This window comes from Pholcus phalangioides, unplaced genomic scaffold (genome assembly GCF_987345545.1).
Source record: "Pholcus phalangioides strain wild (caught in Gottingen) unplaced genomic scaffold, Ppha-v1.0 ptg000042l_1, whole genome shotgun sequence".
NCBI classification, from domain to species: Eukaryota; Metazoa; Arthropoda; class Arachnida; order Araneae; family Pholcidae; genus Pholcus; species Pholcus phalangioides.
This window is the reverse complement of record NW_028301628.1, coordinates 8,574,655-8,598,425: the sequence shown is the minus strand read 5'-3', so window position 1 is coordinate 8,598,425 and position 23,771 is coordinate 8,574,655. Positions and strand designations below refer to the sequence as shown.

The following is a 23,771-nucleotide window of genomic DNA, read 5'->3' as shown; positions in this document are numbered from 1 at the left end:
AATCTTTGCAACAGCCAGTCGTTAAAAACTTTCATATGTTAGCGGAGAGTGATGGTATCATTGCATAAGTCGCCATCTGGTGGCAGCATCAGCAGTTGTGAGCTTGGCCTGAGTCAGGTTCGGCCATCCATGTATGGTCTTGTTCAGTGCACTCAAGCTCCAAGGAAATATTGAGAGATTCGTTTGCTTTGTAGTCTAGTGGTCTAGGGTGTTCACCTGGAAAGTGAAAGGACACGAGTTCGATTCCCTGCGAAGGCAGTTGAATTTTCTCTTTCCAAAACAAAATTCATTTTCACAACAGAAATTTGTTAAAAACCTTCGTAATATGTGTCTACTCATCACATCATGCTGTTGTGGTGTATTAATAAGGAAAGAAATGGTTGTGTCTTTGTAGTTTAATTGATAAGTGCATTTGCTCGGATTACACGAAGACCCAGGTTTGATTGTCGGCAAAAACAACAAACACTTCTTTCTAAAGTTCATCTCAGCATTAATTTTTTTTTTGTGATGTGTTTGATTTGTGTAATGCTAAGTGACTGATAAAAATAGCATCTCTCCTTACAGCTTTTTAAGTTGTGTGTATGCATATATCCTCATAATTTTCATATATTTCATTAGATTACAGAAAAAAAACATCAGATTGCAAAACTCAGCTCGGAAGTTCATCATTCAAGGATTGGAAGCAGGTGACAATTTTTTTAAATAATTCTCATAACTTAAACTGAAAAAGTAACTCATTCATATTAACAATCTTTACAATAGGTTTTTTATTAACCCATTTGCCTCTTGCTTGTAAATCGGCTATCTGTCTTGTATCACGGCACATTGATGAGGAAACAGGCTTTTGCATACTGTAAGTGGATTATGTTTAGTAATTAGAGACAGTCATCATACGAATTATCAGAATATTTTGTTCATGGATGCAAATTGGTTCAGTATGAATATATTATCAGCAATATTATTCAAGTACAGTAGAAGCCTGTTATAACGACAGTTCACAATCATGAAGAAATTTGTTGTTATAATGGACTTCTAGTTACAAGTGGAGTTCCAATTTGTGCTCTGTCAGGTAATAAAATCATAGGAAATTGTTGCTTTATTTGCATTAAAATGTCTTTCAGGTCATTTCGTTCTAATATTAACAAATGATCAGAACTGTAGTCATGAAATTGATTTTTGGTCTCATAGCTGTTGATTCTGATAGTTTTGCATAGAGTTTCATTTTTAAAGCGGTTTAATCAACCGACTGAGCAATTAAAATTTTCAGTTATCATATCGCTACTCATTTCCATCCCTTCATGGACTTGTCAACATTTTTCCACTAATTGAAAGTTTTTTATAGCACAATTTTTTCAGTCATTCACATTCAGAAACAATTTGAAACCTCCCTCTAAGCCATATACTGATAAATCATTCGCCCGTGGACAAAATGTAGCCTGGACAAATGTGGGATTATCTGATGTGGCCTGCCCCCCTCAAACCTAATTTTGTAAAAATGAACTAAGCAACACAATTACAGATAGCTTAGGTGACCCATGGCACAATGCCATAGCATTTAGGCAGTCCGTGGCACATTCACAGATCACTTAAGTAACTCGCGACAGTTACAGAACACTTAAGCGATCTGTTCCACATTTAAAATATTATTAGACTGTCACCTTGAGTGACAATTGGTACAGTTTAGAGCACTTAAGCAACCCCCAGTGCAGCTGTACATCACACAAGTTACCTCCGGCATATTCCCAGATTACTTAATTGATCCGCGGTATAATTACCGATCACTTGAATGATGCTGGCACAGTTTGAGAGTACTTAAGCGACCCAAACACATTTCTAGATCACTTAAAGGATCCACGAAACATTTAGAGATCACTAAAGTGGCTCTCTAGGAGACTTACAAACCACATACAGAATGCCATTAAGAATATTTCATATTTTTATAAAGGGTGGTTGATGGCGTAAGCATCATCCCCCCCCCCTGTCATCAAAAGTTAGCATATCGGAACCCCCCATCGATGCTGACGTAATACTTGAATGACTCCTAAAAACCTGAGTTAAATGTTAAATTCCAGAGACTGACAAACAAATCTTCTCATATAGCAGACATAATAATGGTAACAATCGAACTGCACTGCCTGTAGAGAATCAGGTGTACATTTTGAAGTACTTTATCACTGTTTCACTTGGTGGCGAATCTGAAAGCAGAATAAATCTGGTACTTCATATTACCCGATTCACTTTTTTTAAACTTTTATTACCAGACGTGCCCCGCTGCCCATTCGATACAGACATCAGAGCATTCCCAAAGGTCGGACACGATTGGAAAATCCAGCCAAATTTTTCCCCCCAGCGTTCAACAGACGAATAAATAAATCGTAATTACAGTCAACGGATGGATGTATATGAAATCTTAATTGTCACTAGAAATTAAGAAGAAAATATGACTTGATAATCTTCGTTTTGAGCGTCCTTTGCGTGCCTGTCATCACGCCGGACATCTAAAATAAAAATAAAAATCACAATTGACAATATATGACTCACTGCAGTTTCTAGGTTGCTTCTATGTTCGGAGCAAAGGAAAAGGGGTGATAATTAAGATACCAAGATACAATGAAACCTGTATGAAACAATGTCAAGAGACTGAAATAATATTCTGTTTTAGACAGATTTCAGTTTTATGCAATATGGAAGCACTAATCATCGAACAGATATTTTTTGATTATGTTCAAGACAAGTTTCCGTCTCATGCAGTGTCCATCTTAGACACGTTTCACTGTATACAGGGTCAATTCCTCTCTAGTTAGGGCCCTGGCAAACATGAATTTTTGGACCCCTTTCCTATATCAGATTCTTTGAGGCTCAATTGCAGAGTATTATCAAATAGTAATTATGACCTTAAAAACTGAAGTATGCTATGGCATTTGCTTACTTTGTATCTTCATTGGGAGTACTTGATTTTACTTTAAAGAATTCAACAAGATGGCAAAGTGAATACGTGAAATGAACTTGAAATAATGGGCTTGGCGATACCTTTATGTTGTGGCTACAGATAAGTATTAATGGTTCCACCTTTGGCAATATAGTCGCCCCCCCCCCCGTATTCGCGGTGACCATGAATACTGAAATCTGCAAACAACCGAAACATAGGTTTTTTTTGTACATCTCGTTTATTGAACATCAGGAGAAGAGCAGGATGACGCAGGGATTAAAGGATATGTAAAAGAGGGTGGAGATGTTTTCTGAAAGAGCACTGTGATTTGTGTTTGCTATTTCTTTTTCATGTCATCAAGTATGTTGGAGTATGTTGATAAGGCTTCCTCTACTAATTTTTCTACATGTGAAGAACGTACCATAGGATCTATGTCATGAAAATAATCTATTGCTTATTTGAACTTGCGAAGCCTTTCCGCTATGTTACATATGTTGAACTGGTCTTCTACTTTATCTTGATCTTCATCTGGTACAGCGTCAGTTTCAGGAGCATTCACTCAGCTGCATTAATTCCTCTTCGGTTAATGCATCTGAATTGCTATTAATAAGTTGTTCAATTTCTTCTATATCCATATCATTGAACCTTTCTCCCTCCACCTGTTTTGCTAACGTGACAATGTATTTTATAATTTCTTTGGAAATTTTCTAGCTGCCTCCTGATCGGCAGAGGCTTGATCGTCAGTGATTTTTTACATTGCGTAATCCAAATTGTTTCTTAAACCTATGAAACTAACCTTTACTTGCATAAAGTTCTGATGAAATAGACGTTTCACCAGCTCTTTCCTTTATGAAGACTAAAATTTTGTTGCCTTTTCCTTTGTAATATTACAATAAATTGGAATACCTTTTTTGTGGCAGTCTTGACCCACAAAAAAACAGCATTTTCTATATGAGAAACACATGGGTCCCGTAGGCAATGCAAAGTTTTCGCTGCCATAGGTGCAGCTACAGCCTCGGCTGATTGAATTTCAGATTCCTTTTCCTTGATATATCTCACCTTGTTGATTCCACAATGGTGGGCAACAGCAGCAGTTGATTTACTTTCTCCAAGCATATATAGTCAGTATATTAATTTTTTTTTTGTAAAGTTTTTTTTTTGTCTTTTTAAACATTATCAGTAGTATTAAAAAAAATGAGCCATCCTAAACATGTACAACTCAAATTTTGTAAACAAAACACGTGAATGACGATTGCTGAGTATTAGCCAAAAAAATTTTTTTTCAATGAAAAAAAAAACCGAGAATATAGAAACTGCAAATACGGGAGCCAACTGTACTTCAAGAAAAAGGAGAAAGGCACTAAAATACAGAAGACAGACAATTTTTGGGGCTCCTTAAAATGTGTAGTCCTTGGACACACGCTCCATTCACCCATGCAAGAAGCAGACACTGACTTTATAACTAACTTGTATCTGGTTCTAATGTCAATTAAAATTTTAACAGTGGTTCTATAAGGATTTATATTCTATAAATCGTAACAGTGCAAAATAGCCAAATGTGTATTATAACAAAGAACTACTTGTAAAAAAAAATCTCATCTCTCAGTCATGCTTCTCTATAGGAACCTCCCATTCTTGCAAAACCTTTGGAGAATTCATAGTTTATTGAATGTTTAGGATAACTAATTTTCTGGAACACTGCTTAGATGTTAAAATTAAATCTGAATTTTTTTTTACTGATGGGTGTTTTTCAAATGTTCATTTATAATTCCAATATCCTATCTCAACCTATCCATATTATTTTATGCCCTTTTGTGTTTTAAGCATCTAAAAAAAGAAAAAATATGTGTTCTTTTCTTTTTTTTTACTTGTTAAATAGCATTTATAATGGAAAACTAGCAGCGCTTGCCAAGGCTAAAGAGCAACTGAAAAAAATGCTTTTGCAAGAGTTAGAGAAAGCGGAGAGTAAAAATCTCAACCTTGGTACATCTAAACTCAATTACATTGATCCAAGAATTACCGTAGCCTGGTGAGTATATACAGCGGGTATAAATAACCATTGTGTGTGTCTATATGAAATTCTTTGAATTGTAGTCACACACACAAATAATTTAAACCCTTTCACTGGCCATTTTTATTCCCTTTTAAATTTTTCAGTTTTTTTTGTGATTTATTGTTTAGAGAATGCAAATAAAAGAAGTCCTAAAAATTCACGATCACGAGGTGGCAACTAGTGATCACATCGTCATAAACTAAAGAGCCAAAAAAAACTGGTACAGGCATGCGTATGCAAATAAAGAGATATTGAACCAATCAGAGTACGGCGCTGCGGTCGGCAATGCCTATATAACACAACAAGTGTCTGGCAAAGTTGTTAGATCGGTTACTGCTGCTACAATGGCAGGTTATCGAGATTTAAGTGAGTTTGAACGTGGTGTTATAGTCGGCGCACGAGAGATGGGACATATCATCTCCGAGGTAGCGATGAAATTTGGATTTTCACGTACGACCATTTCACGAGTGTACTGTGAATATCGGGAATCCGATAAAAAATTAAATCTACGACATCACTGCGGCCGAAAAAAGATCATGCAAGAACGGGACCAACGACGACTGACGAGAATCATTAAATGTGACAGACGTGCAACCCTTCCACAAATTGCTGCAGATTTCAATGCTGGGCCATCAACAAGTGTCAGCGTGCGAACCATTCAACGAAACATCATCGATATGGGCTTTTGGAGCCGAAGGCCCACTCGTGTGCCCTTGATGACTGCACGACACAAAGCTTTACGCCTCGCCTGGGCCCGACAACACAGACATTGGATTGTTGAGGACTGGAAACACGTTGCCTGGTCTGACGAGTCTCTGTTCCAATTGCTTCGAGCTGATGGACGTGTACGGGTATGGAGACAACCTCATGAATCCATGGACCCTACATATCAACAGGGGACTGTTCAAACTGGTGGAGGCGCTGTGGTGGTATGGGGCGTGTGCAGTTGGCGTGATATGGGACCCCGTCTAGATACGACTCTGCTTACGTCGTAAGCATCCTGTCTTATCACCTGCACCCATTCATGTCCATTGTGCATTCCGACGGACAATTTCAGCAGGACAATGCGACACCCCACACGTCCAGAATTGCTACAAAGTGGCTCCAGGAACACACTTCTGACTTTAGACACTTCCGCTGGCCACCTAATTCCCTAGACATGAACATTATTGAACGTATCTGGGATGCCTTGCAACATGCTGTTCAGAAGAGATTTCCACCCCCCCCCTCTTACTCCTACAGATTTATGGACAGCCCTGCAGGATTCATGGTGTCAATTACCTCCAGCACTACTTCAGACATTAGTCAAGTCCATGCCACGTCGTGTTGCGGCACTTCTGCGGCCCTACACGATATTAGGCAGGTGACCAGTTTTTTTGGCTCTTCAGTGTATAATAGCAATGCAAAACTACAGTAAAAACAGTAACATGAATTAAATTTACAATGTTAATAAAATTTATGGATTGCAAAAGAAAAAATTTTACCTTGTTTTGAGCTCTTATTACTTAACTTATTATGGTAAAATAAACTAGTATAGTTTGCTTTATGCTAGTAATTTTTAATTTAGACTAATCCCACTTTTCACTTGGGGGGGGGGGCTTGGGTAGGGAAAAGCATACATTAGAAGACCTCAACTTTGGAAAATGTTTGGTTTTTCAACAAAGATATTTTGTTTGAATTTGAAGTCCTAAATTAGTGGGGCCCCATGCAGAAATCAGGTCTAGCTCGAATATTCCCCTAACGTATCAAAAACTTCAGTCGACGAATGGACTTCCCCAGCTAACTTTTGTTCTTTGAACTGTTTCGTTTTGGTACATTCGCCTTTTATGGTGACTTTTAAGCATATGGCAATGCGGCTAACAAGCTCTTTTTTTTAAGGGAGCCATAAAGTTAATCTGTTCCACTCTCTCAAACTTTTTCATAGTCATGAGTTAACCAAAATTTGAGACGAGTAAACGAGGGTTTAATAGCATTGTCGTCTATGAAAGCTAGACAGGCCTGAAGAAAAACAACTTAACCGGAGTGATGACTTAATAAGGTTTTACTATATTTTAGTGTGGAATGCACTCCTTAAATGAGTATTTAATGAGATGAAGTAGGTGAGAGAGAAGTTAGATCCCAAGGGCCCAAAGGTTGTTTTCATGAGATAATGAATGAATCGGGAAATGTTTGATTAAATGCTTTAAAGCAGTGGCTCTTAATTGGATGTGGGAGAGCATTTTTGAGTGGATGTGAGATGGGGGGGGGGAAATTAGAACAGGTCGACTAATTATTTGGAAAAATTGAAACTAAAAATTTAATTTTTCGATTTTTAAAAAAGCATGAATTATACAGAATTTTTAAACATCTTATCTTTTAACTTTCACCTACAAAAATGTATAACATAAAATTTGTGTTGCAAAAGTTTCTTTTTTGATTAGCATTTGTTTCCCATTTTGATTGAGAAAAGTACTATTAATACCTAAAATATTGTACGGTTTGCTAACATTTGTATGTCTTATTAGCGTGCTGTGCTTAGATGTGATTCTGTCGTGAGCATGACGCAGGAAAAACATCAGAAAATTTAATCAAGTGCAGAACAAGCATATATATAGGGTGTCCTTTAAGTCCTATAATTTGGCCTTTATTTCAACAACCGTTTATCGTAGATGTATGGTTCTAGTTTAAAATGCTCAAAATGTGTTCAGAAATCGCCCTCTGCCAATTTCGGAGTGAAAATTCAAGTGAAAATGCAGTGCGTCATAAAATAAACAAAAGTTTGTATACAGTCTCCCTGTGGTTTAATTTTCAATTAGAAAGTTGTTGGAGAAAAGTTGGGAAAGAACAGCATAAACTAACTAGTTCCTTCCCCTAATTTATGTTGCTCCTTCCGAACTTTTCCCCAATTTTTTAATTAAAATATTTCAGCAAATATTGCTCTTAGAAATATTTCTTTTGTTGGCCTTTGGAGAGGCAGGGCAAAAAATCTAATTGGAATTTAAAAAATGGGGGATCCTATGAAAATTAGATTTTTTATTTTATGACACACTGTATTTTCACTCTTGGAACTGGTACAGCATGATTTGTAAACACATTTTGAGCATTTTTTTAAACTGAAACCATACCTCTAAGATGAACAGATGAGATAAAAGCTGCACATTAGTACTTACAGGACACCCTGTATATTGTTGTACCGGCTGGAATCAATAAGTGAAGAATAATTTATTGAATCTTCCCCTTTCTCAATTTCGGAAAATTAAAAAAACAAAAACAGTTTTTAGTTTAGTTTTTGAATTTATTTGAAAAAGAATTAAAGTTAACAGTAGTTGAAAAAAATAAGAATGTTAATAATATATATAATGATGTTAATAATATAAATATTGTTTTATTTATATTATTAACATAATGTTTATTAATATAGATGATTAGTGTAAATTATTACAGAAAAAATAATGAATTAAAACTAATTATCCAAGAGGGAGCAGGAAGGTAAATTGTTTTGCACTGGGGAAGGAAAGATAGAAAAAAGGTTGAGTATCACTGCTTTAGAGCGATGTCATTCTTCATGCTAGTTTCTTAGCTCATTATTCATGCAGGAAACCAGCATGCTAGGAATACCCCTATTTTCCGACATGCTAGAGTCAGATTCTGGAAAATTGTTAAATATCTTCTTTTTAAAAATCCATTGAATTGGCTAAGTGCATACTGTGATACTTATTAAGCCTTGCTTTTCTCGTTATGCTGGAAATGGACAAAACCCCAGTATTCAAAAAGCTGGTGTCCCTCAAGTTTTACAGCATGTCGGCTAATGCAAGAAAATACTGTATATTTTTGCAGAATGGGTGTTGTTCTTTCTTTTTTTCAAGGTGCAAAAGGTGGAACGTACCAATCGAGAAGATATACTCCAATAGCCAGATACAGAAATTTCAGTGGGCCATTGAGAAAACCAGTCAATCCTTCAGGTTTTAAATTGAGATAATTTCAAAAGTGACACATTATTACAAGATCGTTATTTATCAATTAGGGCTGACTTATTTTATGAGTAGATAAAAATTCAGAGTACAGCTATATATTGTTATGTTTATTTATTCAATTACTGCATTTGGTGAATGTTTGAATGCCTCACAGACTCAATTTCTTAATTTATTTTCAGACTTCTTGATTTGATTTTTGCAAAAAAATTTTTTGGGAAATGAATATGATCCTATTACAGGGTTCTGGCAACCTGGAAAGTCTGTAAAAAAAAAACTGAAAGGAAGGTCAAGATTTTGAATTATACAGTGGATTCCACTCATAAGGTTTTTTTAGAAAAAAGGTATCATGAGAAAAAACGTAATTTGGAAAATGCTCTAAATAGGAAATCTTGATGAGTATGAGTTAGGACTACAAAATTAAGTCATACTGAGCGGAAAAACGTTCTAAGAGGGAACGCTGTTTTAGGGGCAGCGTTAGAATTTCAAAATGAAAGTCACTGGTAAGCAGACATCAAGACTGGTTCACTAAACAAAATTTGTTCTAAACAGTTATAATTAATTTTGCGATATACCACCAAGGGAGTAGTATAAAAAGCCATGAAAAATCCACTTCGGATTCGGGAGATTCTTCCACAATCAATGTATCACTGGGGGGGGGGGGCACAAAGTTTTTTACTCCTGGTCCCGCAAACACCACAATTTTTTTATTTGTGGTCTGTTTTTTAAATCAATTTTCTCGGACTAGCGGACTACCAATGATTTTGAATGCTGATGGGAGTATCCCCTGTACTTCTTTCTTCAGGATATTTCTGGTCAGGGAAGTGATTAGTCAGATTTTGCTGAAAACCCTAAATTTAGTACTATTCATTCTGGAATTAGAAGCGTAGCAGAAACTTTGGCATGTACTACAACATATTGTTTACATAATTTTTATGAACTCGAACAGACTTGAAATTAGTTAATATCACCAAAAATTGGTATATGAGAGAAGACATTCAAAGAAACTGCTTATTGTTTACAACCAAGGACAATTAGTACTACTTAACCATGCATGCACCTCGTACACATTCCTCTGTGGAATTTCTATTGAATCGGTATGTGTCGGAAAATGTTGTGTGAGCATATATGCATGGCCCTGACATATTGTTAAAGTTGTACTCGTTTCATAGTCTTGCTGGTGCTGTCATCTGTGTTCCATATTTTGAAGTAAAGTATGACTGAGGACTAGTTCGTAAAGATGTATCAATTTATAGAATAAAGCAGTGACTATAGTTGGTATTTGAAAGGTAAAAACAAAGTTAGATTCAATGAAAATGTTTATTAACGATGTGCGAGGATTTTATTCATGATTGACAATGATATTAGACTTTTACATAGTTATGATGACGAAAAGCCGGAATGATGTTCTCTCATGCCTTGTTGATGATGTTCTCTCATGCCTTGTTGATGATGTTCTCTCATGCCTTGTTGATGATGTTCTCTCATGCCTTGTTGATGATGTTCTCTCATGCCTTGATGATGTTCTCTCATGCCTTGTTGATGATGTCCTCTGCTGTCTTGATATTCTCTGATGTCTTGTTGATGATGTCCTCTGTTGTCTTGTTGATGATGTCCTCTGTTGTCTTGTTGATGATGTCCTCTGTTGTCTTGTTGATGATGTCCTCTGTTGTCTTGTTGATGATGTCCTCTGTTGTCTTGTTGATTTTCTCTGATGCCTTGCTGATGATATCCCCCGTTGCCTTGTTGATGATTTTCTCTGACGTCTTGTTGATGATATCCCCTGTTGTCTTGTTGATGTTCTCTGGTGTCTTGTTGATTATGTCCTCTGTTATGTTCAAAGTATGGATGATATCTGTAATTTGGTGGTGGTGATGGAGGGTTTTCTTCTTGATCTTCCTCATCCTCTTCATCTTTCGGGTCATAATGAGAGTTTGATGTTGAAGTTGACTCTGACGGTAACTTTACATAATAACCAAATGGAGCGAATATCTGGCCACCTTCAACTTTAGATGGGCCACGATACACCTTGATATTGACTCCGCCGTGAATCATTTCTTCATCACAAACACAGTGTTTGTATAACAGACAAAGGAATGCAATCGCTAGACATAGCTATGGGATAAAATTTAAACTCATCAGGATAAAATATATATATTTTTTTTAATTAAAAATATTAATTAATTTATATTTTTTTTAGTTTTAGACAACAACACATTAACACGAGTATGATGCAAAATTTTTTGTTTTTCATAGTTTGTATTGCATTACTTTTAGAAGCTGTTCTAGAAACCTGTATAACGGTGTTACATGAACTGCACAACTTCATTATAGAAAATTATTCATTGTTTCTCACTTCTCAATATGGTAATTTGAGTTGCAAATTTCAAGCCATCAAGTATCAAGCATATGTATAGATGCTCACTATTTATGTTTCTTTAGGCCAGGATTACACTATAAAAGTTTTCTAAAAGTTCTTTTATAAAATTTGAAAAATTTAATCAGTAAGATTATAGGTTGCATTTGCTCGAATGTAACCTATGAGCTTTATTGGCTGGATTTTTCAAGTTTTATAAAAGGGATTTTATCTAACTTTTATAGTGTGTGTAATCCCAGCCTTAGTCTCATAAAACAGTATTCTTCAACCGCTGGTCCACGGAACATTTCCCCCATTTCATAAAACCTCTAAATACGTTTAGATTCAATGTGAATATTGTACTGTCTCTATATTGGTTTATGTTTCTATCATAGACGTCAACAGGTCTCTCAATTATTTTTCCCCTGACTCAGCCAGAATTTTTTTTTTCATACACAGCACGTTCATTCACTGACTTACATTAAATTCAACTTCACAAATTTTTTGCTGGTCAGTTCTTAAGTCAACAGTCTACTTAAGTCAACAGTTGGCCCAAACAAGCAGGAAATCGGCTAAATTTTAATTTTGGTCTGGCCGTTAACTGTTGTGAACTATTTTTTCATGTAGAGAGAAACGATGTCACTCTCCGCTATTCATACAAAGTACGAAAGCCCAGATGGCTATAACGTCGTAAGAGCTATAGCTGCGTTAGGAGGCTGTCCAAGCGCAGTCCTGTTCAGCATTCATACATATGCTCTAAGGAATGAAAATGTTCAGTCCTCTGTAGTTCAATGATTAGAACACTCTCCCGAACAGTGAGAGATTGGTGGTTTGATTCCCCCACAGAGGAATGTGAATTTTCTTTATGAACAACATCTCAATCTCTGCTTGGTTATCCAGGCTTTTGTACTTCATATTTTTTCGTGGTCTGGAAATTATTCCTCCCATCTACTTCTTTGCCGGTCTGCAAATTAATTCTCCTATTTATTTACTTTTTGCCGCAAATTATTAATTATTGTACTCTAATTTCCAGGTAAATCCACAGTAAAAAATTTGAATTTCTTGATGTGGATTATAGACTGCTCTGTATTATTTACATATAACCTTGACCAACCAGGACCACAACTCAATCTTGTGAGGAGCTGTGGGAGTCTTGTGAACATGGTGCTGGGCCAGAAGGGACGCCAATTCCACCCATTAACAGCTCTTTCATCATTATTCAAGAGTGCCAAAATGCGTGTTTGCCACGGCTGGTCAAATACAGGGTGTCCCATAAATTTGGATGTTTAAAAAAAAAAAAATTGACGTATCAGGTTGCGGTTTGCGCCCATAGTCAAAGAGTCGATTATTTTTTTGCGGGACGGAAAAAAAAAAATTAGTTTTAGTTCTCGCCGATAAATGGCTCCGTTTGGCGCTACATTAGCAGAATACATGAAAAACATCTCAATCCACTTCACCAAATGTGCGTTTTCTACCAGCGGCAATACATTGCAGTGATTCAAAAAGACATAATGCAAGGAAACTGTAATTCAATTTGCATTCACTGTTATCAGGGAAGAATTTGTTTTGTTGATTCCCGTCTTTTAAAGATATTTGATTTATCATATGGAAGGAAACAAGACATTTGCCGGTTCACCTATCGACGAAATTTTAAACTTTTTTTTTTTCGCTGAAAATCCGACTCTGGCAAGTCTGAGGCCGCAAAAGCGCATCAATTTATAATTTTCTTTATGGCTTTTTCTAAAATCTATCAAAATTTATGGGACACCCTGCATATAGTTGGAGCCCTGGGAGCAATAATGTCTTAACTCCTTCTCCCCCCCCCCCCATAACATGGCATTACTTTAACAGGGGGAGACCCTGGGCAAATGCCTCACTGGCCCATGTGAAAAAAGGATAACATCATTAATAATCAGGATAACACACATAACCAGAAGTTTGCAAATGCGGATGGAATTTTTTTTCGCGGGGTCTATCGAAGTTTTCATTTAAGCAAGGAAATTAACCGCTCCGCGGACCCCAAACTTTACGGGAAATAAAAAACACTGTTGACGGCAGCAAAATTACGGTTGCCTCCCACGCACACACCCACAAAAATGATTCGATTGTCCTGGGTGCAGGGGCGGCTCGAGCTTACCTGCCGCTCCTGAAGGCGACTCTGGTGGAAGGCTGGCAGGGCTTCAGTCAAGAAGTTAGTCTACCTCTAGATAAACCTGACTTTTTTTCAGAAGAAGGCCGATTGTTCACTGTGCGAAATGGTTGTGACCATTGTCCAGCTTATGAAGTTTTTTTTTGTTTTTTTTTGATCCAGAATTATTTTACTGTTCTTAATAATGCCGCATAACAGGTAATTTAATCTTTAAAACAGCACTTAATTTGGAAAGCCATCATCACTTATCCTGTAAAGATGATGTACAGTATAACGAGGTTATTTGTTATTAATAAATTTATTTCAAAGGTGTTTCTGGTACTCCAGGGACCGGACAAGTGAGAAGCCGAATTTTTCCTTTGCTTGTGGACCATTCTGGAAAAAATACTAGGTGAGGAAACCAAAATGCACACTTGCCTCTTTTCATAGAGTACTTGGGCCATGCGACCCATTACGGCCGCAAAAAGTGCCACTTAAGAAGGACGCCAAGTCCATGGTGAATGGGTGTAAAAGTTTCATTGGCAAAAGAAAATGATTTCTGTCCATTCTAATGGAGAGGCGCTAAATCCGAGATAAAGGGAAAAAAAGTTTTTTGTTAGGAATTGTTGGGATAAGTTATGAGGGAGGGGCATGACCCACAAGGGTAGGGCTGACAGGGCTCCAGCCCGGGACTTTATCCTTATCATTTTTTTTAAAGGGGCCTGCGAAAGATTCCAGTCTAGGGGCCCAAACGCAGGATGTAGGTGTTATCGGGGGAATAGACAGGAAGCACAAAAATCCGAGATCTGAAATAGAGATTTTGTCTCGAGCTGCCCCAGATAGCTTACATTCTTGTTTTTTGGTATTACGGTCGTAGGTTCCTGTCTATTTATTCCCTCAAGTTTTCTCAACATCTCCGTTGTCGAAGTATAACTTGAAAGCGTGATGCCATATGTGAATTTTCACTGTGTGAAATTTTTAAAAATTTTGGAGTCTTAACTAAAGTCTACGCTGCCGCCCCTTACAACCTGCCACCCGGGTACACCGTACCCCTTGCACATGCGCTTAAGCCGCTCCTACCTGGTTGCGGCCGTGGCTTAGGTGATAAATGATAAAACTCTGGATTTCCGAGTTTTTTGCTCATCTGTTTTTAGCCCACAAAAACATCAGAATTTTCTCATTTCCCTCGACCCCTCCAAATGTGATGGGTTCAGTAATATTTAGGCACGGATCAGTAATGTGTCGGGGGGGGGGGGGAGAATCACTAATTGTATATTAGTTGTCATTGCTGTGCACCGTATTTTACGGGGGGGGCGCGCGATGGACTCCCGAATCCGCGTTTGGTAATATTAAGTGATAACATGAATCATTACAGTGACATACCTCGGCTAACGAAGGGTTTTTGGTGATGTGCATGCACGCGCTAACGTACTTCTTGAAATTTGCCAGCTCTCAGGACTTGCCGTTCTAGGCAGCGCCGGTTCTAGATATTTTTCAAGTGTAAACGAATGATATTTCGGTGATAAAAAATCGCCCTCTTTCAGTTGGCGCCTCCTGCGGCCGCGTAGTTCGCAGGATTAAAAATCCGGCCCTGGTTCTAGGCTAGGGCCCGCTAAGCGACGCCCCCCCCCCCGTATAAATACGCATTTGAGGGTGGCATTATGTCACTCTCCGCCATGCACGAAGGCTATCAACAGCTGTCTGATTCGAAGATAACCGTAGGAAAGAAAATTCAACTGCCTTTGCGAGGAATCGAACCTTTGTCCTCTCAATTGCCGAGTGAGCACACTAGACTACAAAGATAACGAACATCAATTTTTTCTTAGAGCTGGTATCGACTGAACGGGACCGTACATGAACGGTCGGACCTGACACCGGCTATAGTAGGTGGATATTCAATGGTTACTAAAATCAACAGAAATTAAGTTCTGAAAAATAATTGCTCTTGGTGAACTTTTAGATTCGAAGGGTTATTTTTTCAAATATTGGCAAGTTTTTATCAAAAAGGCTGGCCCTAATTGATGCTTGAAAATACTGTTGAATTATGAGTATAATCTCGTCTGTTCGAGTGCTCAATTCTTTGTTAATTCAATCCCCTTTTTCTATAACATTAAGAAAAATAATTGCAACAAGGGTCAAATACATAACACATGGGCGTTACAGTGTGTATTGTTCGCTTGTGGTGCTGCTGGAAAATGATCTTACAGGGAAGACGGATTTCGAGGACGAATGCTGATGACGTCATCGTCACGAATCTCGGGATGAGGCTTTCTGCTGTGGCTGGTGTTGACTCGCAGGCCCAAGCTCACAGGATGGCGAAGAGTGACCTAATCATTGGATACGTCGCCATCGGGTGGCAAGGTCAGCATTATTAACCTTGGCCTGAATTAGGTCCGACCAAAGCTGCATTAAGAGTAATGTACGAGAGTCCATGTACGGTCCCGTTCAGCGTACACGAGGTCTAAAGCCGGGGTTTCCTAGGAGCAGGTTACCTGCAGCGTGAAAACGCTGATTGGTTAAAAAACGTGAATTTCAGGTTTTTAACCAATCAGCGATTTCACGCAGAGCGCACCGTAGAAAACCTTTTCCTAGGAAGACCCGGCTTAAGGAAAGATTGAAATTCGTTGCCTTTGTAGGCTATAGTGGCCTAGGGCACTCACTCGGCAAGTGGAAGGACGTCGATTTTATTCCCTGCAAGGAAAGTTGAATTTTCTTTCTAATTCATCTTCTAATTCTTTTTGAATTCATCTTCGCTTCAGCCAGCTGTTGTTGGTTTGTTAGCCACTATAGTTGGTTTTGCCAAGGCTCAAACTTATGAGAATCGGACCTTTTGGTAGGGGCCGGTAGAAGCTACAGGTATAATGTAACCTATGGCTTATTGGCTTAACGGTGGGGGAGAATGAGAAGAAAAAATTCTGTGACGAGGGGGCGATAAGAAATATATAAGTTTAAAAGATTCAGATATAAACGCATATATTCATACTTACCCTGGCTGTTCGTTGCATAGCGAGATGCCGTGGATTGTTACAGGAACTAATAACTAACAGCAATTGGTGAATTTCATCTAAAACTTTCAAATATAATTTATAGTGGGACAGGGTAAAAATAAAAGTTTCAAGTAGAGGGCATTGACAGCAACGTCTTCGCAACAAAAAAGACAGGAACTTCGTTTTTTGTTTTAATATGTAATAATTTTTATTTCCCTCTTCCTAATATACAGCATGGACGGCCACTCACGCTCCGTTGGTCATTCCTCGACGTGCCTGACCTATTAAAGTGACGTTATTGGGAAGTTGTTTTTAAATACCGAGATTCACACACACAATTTTTAGCTGGAAAACACATGCTTGACCACCATTTAGAAGAAGAGGAGTGTTATTTAATGCTATTTTTAAGGTGGATTTTTTAAATTTTGAAAATATAAAAACCAATTATTTTCGCGATGTCACGAATTACCAAAGCAATATCAATTCCTTACTTTTTTTAGAGAATAGGGTGGGCAGTGCAAGAGACCGTGAAATGCCCGTTATTTAGGGGAAATACACTTGAAATTCGAGTGATAATTTGGTGGAAATGGAGCCGACTGATATTTCTAAATCGGTGGTTCTTGTCATGCCGCCTCCCCCCAAGATATCTTTGGTGGTCTTTCTGCGCCAGATTTTTCACGGGCTATACTCAATTTATAGCGTGATAAACGAAATGAAAATCATCCCGGGGTGGAGCCCCACTTTTATGTAAGTCGTGTTGAGTTGGGGGCCGCTCCCCCTTGCGGTCCTAGGATGTTACAATCGAACCGGTATGGATGAAAATCAGCTGGAAAGGGAGCCATTATACAACTGCCCCCCCCCCCCCCCCGCCCTGATTTTGCACGGGCCTGCCTATAGTGAATTTATACTGTGAAAAAAAAAATGATAATATAGAGTCTTGGGTCCATGTGCTAGAACTGTTAGCCCACCCTTGCGGGAACCATGAATGTTAAGGAGGGGGGAATTTCTGGATAAGATTGGTGGGCCCTCGAGAAAAAAAAAATGGTCCACAGCTCAGAGCCGCCCTTTATTAGAGTTGTGACAGGTGCGGTCCTCCGTGTATGGGGAAGGCACACTCATAGTAATGGGAATTGAAAAATATGTGTTAATTATGCGTATGTTTTTTGTGTAATAGGTAAAACAAGTTGGCTGAGCTTCAACTATGTAGATTCAAAATTAGGTGAAACGTATTCGTCCCACACGAAAGCGGAGTCATGACTATGGGAGGTTAAACGGTTAGTGGGCGGCATGTCTGATGCCCCGAGTGCAAGCGCGGATCCAGAGGGATGCGATCGCTCCTCCCAAGAGCCATATAATGTGGAGAAAATTTCCGTAAAATATACGCGATGATCCGATGCACCTACACAATAAATCGTTTCTCATCACCCCGGATTCGCCTGCCTCCGCTCCATTCACAACTGAAGATTTCTGCTTCCACTCTATTCGCAGCTGAAAATGTCTGTTTTGATTCCATTTGAAGGTGAAGAATTCTGCCCCAGCTCATCCGCAGTTAAAGATACCTGCTTCCACTCAATCAACACCACACTAAATATATTTCTAGTGTGGTTTTGACTCAATTCGAAGCTGTAGATGTCTGCCTTCACTTACGTGGATCCAAACGTGGTAGGGCGAGGGGAACGACCGCCACTTCCAAGAGTCGAATAATATGAAAACATTTTCCGTCCCTTGAAACAGTGTTTGTCAACCTATGGTCCGTGGCGATGGTATAGGTGGTTCTCAAGCTGATATGATAATATTAATTCTAATAAAAATTAATTTTAACTGAATGAAAAATTATTCAACTTTTGTATCATTGATGTTAGTTTCTTCCCATATGGACTCAAATAAAAATTATACCTTCGTACTATGATTCAGCATACATCATCGTGGAAAATATCGGGGATTGCGGTAAATACGGGGTGTATCACAAAATTTAGTCAAAAATGCAATTTTCTAATTGCTGCAGAGTTTGAAAAATGAAGGACTGCTACAAATCGCAATAAACAAAAATGTATTTCACGGGGGAAAAAAATTCAAATGATCAGACAGCCATATTTCATTGAGAAAAATACGTTAAGCTGGGATCTTTAAATGTGGTAAAATACGGGACCATAGGCGGAGATTGACTTGGAAGTCTGGGGGGGGGGGGCACGATGATGATTATGTCAGCTCATATATACATTAGATTAGACATTAGATCAGTCGACTCCACCTTTGACGCTGGGCCCCCCCCCCCGTATCTCCGCCCATGTACGGGACATTGCCAGTTATCGTCAAAGAAGTAAGCACAATCACTAATTATTGAAATTACGAAAAAAAGTGGAACCTGAAAAATATGAGACGAACGCATACAATGGTAACACATAAATGTGTTTTAAAAAAATTAATTTTAAATCTTTATGTATGTGTGAAAATTATGAATTTGATTTGAATAATTGTCATAACTATCATAATATAATTTATGTATTATGAAAACGCATGGTCTTAGTACATATTACAAATTCAATATTTAATGTATAAAAAACATCCAAAATTAGAGGAATATCCCGTAAAACGGGCCACAAGTGGTCCGTCAAATTATTTGACATTCAACTGGTCCTTGGGTTCAGAAAGGTTGAGAAACGCTGCCTTAAGTACTGGACTATCAAAGTAATTCTCACACAATTCGCCCATCTCACCACATCGTCCTGGATCCGCGCCTGCCCGAGTGCCATATTCACTCTGTGTTTGTCCCAGTTGACTGAAAAAAAAATACATTTTTATTTATAGCTATGACATCTCAACGAGAGGATAGGTTATAAGTTTGGAGCTCTTGGGCAAACCACTAGAGATATTTCTGCGTGGTTTGCTGGGCAAACCCGAATTTCGGGATCCTTTAAAAATAACATTTTTCAGGCAGGGGGGAGAAAGGCATGAAAGTTCCCATACACCCACCATCCCCGAGACTACCAAAAGTTAAAAATATTTGTTAAAAGAGAAAATAAAATATCGGAAAAAGCACAATTTTGGCATCCGAAAATTGTTGGGCCCGTGCGAGAAACAGATCCTCCGGGTGGACCAAAGGAAAGCAGAGTCCCAAATCAAACGGAGGGGCCCAAAAGTATAAAAGGCTTCCCTCAATTCTGAAATTACAGCTGTAATTTGATGAATACAGCTATTACTATATAGCTAAATACAGCTGTATTTCTTTCATCCGAATATTTACTACTACTGGGATATTTCATTCTGAATTTCGTTAGGTTCTGGAATTATTTATTTCAATTATAAACTTTTTCATCGCCACTTCTCGTATAGACCTATCCTAATTTTTATGGGACTGTCGGGGAAACATGAATATTGATTATTTGAATATATAAATTCCAGGAACAGCCGAGAGAGAGAACGAACAAAATTTAACTGATACCTTCGAATTAATTTTATAAAAAAAAAAAAAAACCTATTTTCAAAATTTCAAACTGGCTGAACAATTTTTTTATTTTCAAATTGGGATGAAACCTATGCTGGCCTCTATCGGGACACTTTGAAACCGTCATCGTTCAAATCTATCAGTAGATGGCTGTATAGATACTAAGTTTTGTTTTCAGTACACTGACTATATTGCTACAGAACGAATACGGGACAACTGTATCCTTTAAAAATAAGAAGCCAAATGTAAACAAAACTGTCGATTCTGACTGAAATATTGCCAAATTGCAGTGGATTCAAATGCAAATCACGAAAAACTGCACATGACCCGGACACTTCCATGATTAGCCCTCCGTTTTCCCAATTAAGCTCATTTAAATTTTTAATTACCGATTCCAAGTATCAATTATTTTACCAACCTATTCATAAATTTCGAGTATGAATTTTAAGTTTCCGTAAAATTCAAATTCACTGTAATTAGTGCTTCATTTCACACTAAAAATAGATTCAGACTTCAATTTCACCTTTTACATCGTTTTTTGGGCGTCCCGTATTTTTCCGAGGCAGTCCCGACTTTTTTGCAAAAGTATCCAGATTTTTCACCGAAGCCAACTTAACTTTAATCATTAGTCTGAAAAAATGAGTCATCTTCCCAACTCAAAAATTACATTACGATTACAAAAAAGAATATTCATCTCGTATTTGTCTAATTCACTGCAATTTGCAGTAGCGCTTCCTTTTTCGCGATTGGGTGAACACGTGCTGGCAATCTATCATGGGAATCGTGTTTTGATAGATTCCTGGATGGCAGCATTTGATGTGGCCCTACTATACTGGTTTTCCTCTCCTAGATGTTTGATTTGGAAATTTTAGACAGGCTATTTTGTGCATAGCTGCTGAAAGCTGTGTATAATAGCCACGGTTTATCCTGCCCCAGCTGTTAAATTTTCGTATTCCTTATGACAGGCATCTTCAATCCGTTGCTCGCGAGCACCATGATGCTCCCTGAAGTACCCAGAGTGCTCGTGAGCACTTGAGCAACTTTCCAACTAAACACCTTGCACAAATTGCATTCAAAGATCAAAATCCTGATTTCATACATTTGTACGTCTAACATGTCATAAAGGTGCTCTCGACTAAAAGGTTGAAGACCTCTGCCCGAACATGCCTCATTTCTCAAGTTGCTCAGACATACGGCTTCTCGTTCTCTAGCTCACATGTTTGTACACTGTCTAAGCCACTCTCTCAGTTGCTCACTGACATGCCCCTCACTGTCTAGGCAGTTATGATTCTGCTGCTCTTTTCCATGAAACTCCCCCGAACAGGAAGAATGATATCCTCTCCAATTGAAAATACAAGATTTTCGAAAGTCTGATTATATCTGGAAATGATTTACGAAGAAAAAATTCATCTTTCCTTCCATGGGGACTCTAATCCAGTCCCCTGGTCTCTCACATGCCCGACGAGTGTACCTTTAAGCTATAAAAGCAGATAGAATATTTCCTCCTTGGAGAGTATATATATCCTGAATGGCTCCATGCAATGGATGGCACAACATTCTGCTGATAGCTTCAATGATAATATAAATAATTGACATCAAGATCACCAGATGCCCTCTCCACTTGTTAATACAAGTTTCTACGCTATAAGCAAGTGCCGCGGAATCAGAAACAGCATACATAGCATAATTAAGGTACAGATGCCAATTTTCTAGTTACTATGCTTTTGTGTCCCATGGTAGAGCACCTCCCAGAATTAGTTCAGAAAATTAAAGCCCTTTTACACGAAACTCAAGTTGATCACCCAAAGGTAATAAAACACTTCTTAATGCTTTCGCTAATCGAGGAAATACATTAAAAATGTGAAACAGGTACAGACAGGTATGGCATCAATGTTTTATTGCTACATACAATGAGTACCACAGAAAAAACTTACCAGTAACAAATCTTTTTTAAATTAATTGCGAAATTCCAAATTGGCATTACAAAGGGACTGTCTTTTTATTCGTTTATTTAATTATCGATCACTGTCCTGTGTGTGGTGTGAAAAATACTTTTTCCCCGATTCTCCAAGGTTTTTATTTTATATAATTTTGCGTGTTGTAATATCCCAGAACAAACGGCCGATCTGAAGGCAGGCAATATGTATATTATATCAAACAACATAGATAATTATTAAGGAATTCCAAAGATGCGAGGGGGGCAAAAAAGAAAAAGAAAGAAATGCATTTTTTTCCCTTCCTCAAACTAGGAAGCGACATTTTAAAAACCGTTTTCCCGCTAAAGAACTATTCCACTTTTCAATTCGCAACCGGTAAAAAATAAAAATACAACAGATTTAATTTGACGGGAAATATTAGAAACAACCAACAATAGCGGCACCTACTCTGGATTTTTTTCGCCCCTTCTTTTCATTCAACAACACTGGAAATATATTTATAAAAAAAAATTAGGGAGACAGACATAGAATCCATGATGTCTGGCAGAAATTGAGAGATTGGGGGCAAAAGACACGTGACGGGAGGAAAAAAATAAGTGAAAAATCACACTATACAACACGATAGCCGTAAGCTGCCGATTTATGAAAACTGGGCTTCATTTTTTTTATCGTCAAATTTATTAGATGTAAGACTATATTTTTCCACCCAGAAGAGATCTTATCATGGCAAATTTTCGGCAGTTTTCATACTCCTAGTTTTTTTTTCTTGTAAAATATGACAGCAGACAGAAGAAAAAAAAAGATACAGTCGCCACATGAAGTCCCCAAAAAGGAAAAAAAAAAAAATAATGATACAGTAAAACAATTAGCTAAAGAGTTACAAATGTCCTTTTTTTTCTTCTTTGTTTTAAGACTGTGCTGCTGTTGTGTTCGGTAACGATGTCATGCTAGCCGAGGAAATAGGAGATGTTGGCATCCCAGTCAGGTTACTGGAACTGATGGCTGCTGCGTTAGCTGCGGAGAAAAAAATGTAGATTAACACAATTTACTCACAAAAAAAACTTGTGTAAAAATAAACTTTATACAAAGCCAGTACCATAGGTGCAAATTCTTGGACTTGAAAAATCTGTATTTAATCATGTGATCAAATATTTTGCGCCAAAGAAAACATATCGTACACATAAAAGGGGAAAACGGGATTTTTTGGGATTGCATGGGGTGACATTGCATAATCAGTATGCTCAGGATATTCCTGTATTTTTCACTATTCCAATTTCTTTTTAAATAAAAAAATGTCCAGTTTTTTCCTCCACATTTTCAACGAAACCCACTTGAACTTTTTATCCTTCACTGAAATCCCCAAAGCAGAATGTTTTGCATCATTCTGCAACGAGCCCTGGCTGACTGGAAATGCTTTGCAGTTCCCATAATAGTGTTTTTTACATTTTTTTAAAAAAATTATTCCCGATTGTTCTGCAACATACGCCACAGATTTCGGCATATTCTGCTTTGGGGACTGAAAAATAAAGGATTCAAATCATTTTTCCAATTTATAAACAAAATTATGACCTGCCCAACCTTCAGAAGCTAAAAATTCGACAACTTTCTTACTAAAACCAAGAAAGCATACTTTTGCATGTCCCCTTTTTTTGTATCGATATAGAAAGAATCAACATAAGTAGTAAGACAGTGACCATATTTACCCATACTTTAAGGGACATTCCAGTGTTTTTCGTCATCATTATACAGAAATTACAATTTTTTTTCCAAGTTGCTTTCTTGATTGATATTTACTGGACATTTATGTTATGTTTTTTTCTTCTCGTGAAATCATCCTAAATAACCACAGATTTATAGAAGCCCCCAATTTCCCTCATATCAGCAATTTTTAGCAATAAATTAAGAATTTTGCCCACTACTAGCAATGTCCAGTATATAGATTTTGATATTCTGTAATTTGCCCTATAAAATATTGGCTGTCATGGT

The 23,771-nt window shown here is 37.7% G+C and overlaps 3 protein-coding genes across 4 annotated transcripts in view; 1 reads left to right on the top strand and 2 right to left on the bottom strand.

The window, feature by feature from the left end:
• Window positions 1–9,052, top strand: part of LOC149064426 (DNA topoisomerase 1-like) — a 29,005-nt gene extending 19,953 nt beyond the window's left edge. Inside the window, exons 11-13 of one of the 2 annotated variants that reach the window (XM_089255043.1) lie at window positions 619–686; window positions 4,809–4,958; window positions 8,828–9,052. In XM_089255043.1, the coding sequence (XP_089111169.1) occupies window positions 619–686; window positions 4,809–4,958; window positions 8,828–8,930 (321 nt within the window). In that variant the 3' untranslated portion in view covers window positions 8,931–9,052. Of the gene's footprint in view, window positions 1–618; window positions 687–4,808; window positions 4,959–5,110; window positions 5,192–8,827 lie in introns of those variants that run through there. The other variant, XM_089255044.1, reaches the window with a different exon arrangement.
• Window positions 9,053–10,238: 1,186 nt separating this feature from the next.
• On the bottom strand, window positions 10,239–16,571 carry LOC149064425 (uncharacterized). The gene is made up of 2 exons (XM_089255029.1): window positions 16,404–16,571; window positions 10,239–11,047 (listed from the first exon to the last, which is right to left on the bottom strand). The coding sequence occupies exons 1-2, from the start codon at window positions 16,419–16,421 to the stop codon at window positions 10,313–10,315; spliced, it is 753 nt and encodes a 250-aa protein (XP_089111155.1). The 5' UTR covers window positions 16,422–16,571; the 3' UTR covers window positions 10,239–10,312.
• A 5,157-nt stretch (window positions 16,572–21,728) lies between these two features.
• CkIIalpha (casein kinase II subunit alpha) overlaps window positions 21,729–23,771 on the bottom strand; it is a 30,638-nt gene continuing 28,595 nt past the window's right edge. The window contains exon 13 of the mRNA XM_089255473.1: window positions 21,729–22,799. Coding sequence (XP_089111599.1) covers window positions 22,693–22,799 — 107 coding nt within the window. The 3' untranslated portion in view covers window positions 21,729–22,692. The remainder of the gene's footprint in view (window positions 22,800–23,771) is intronic.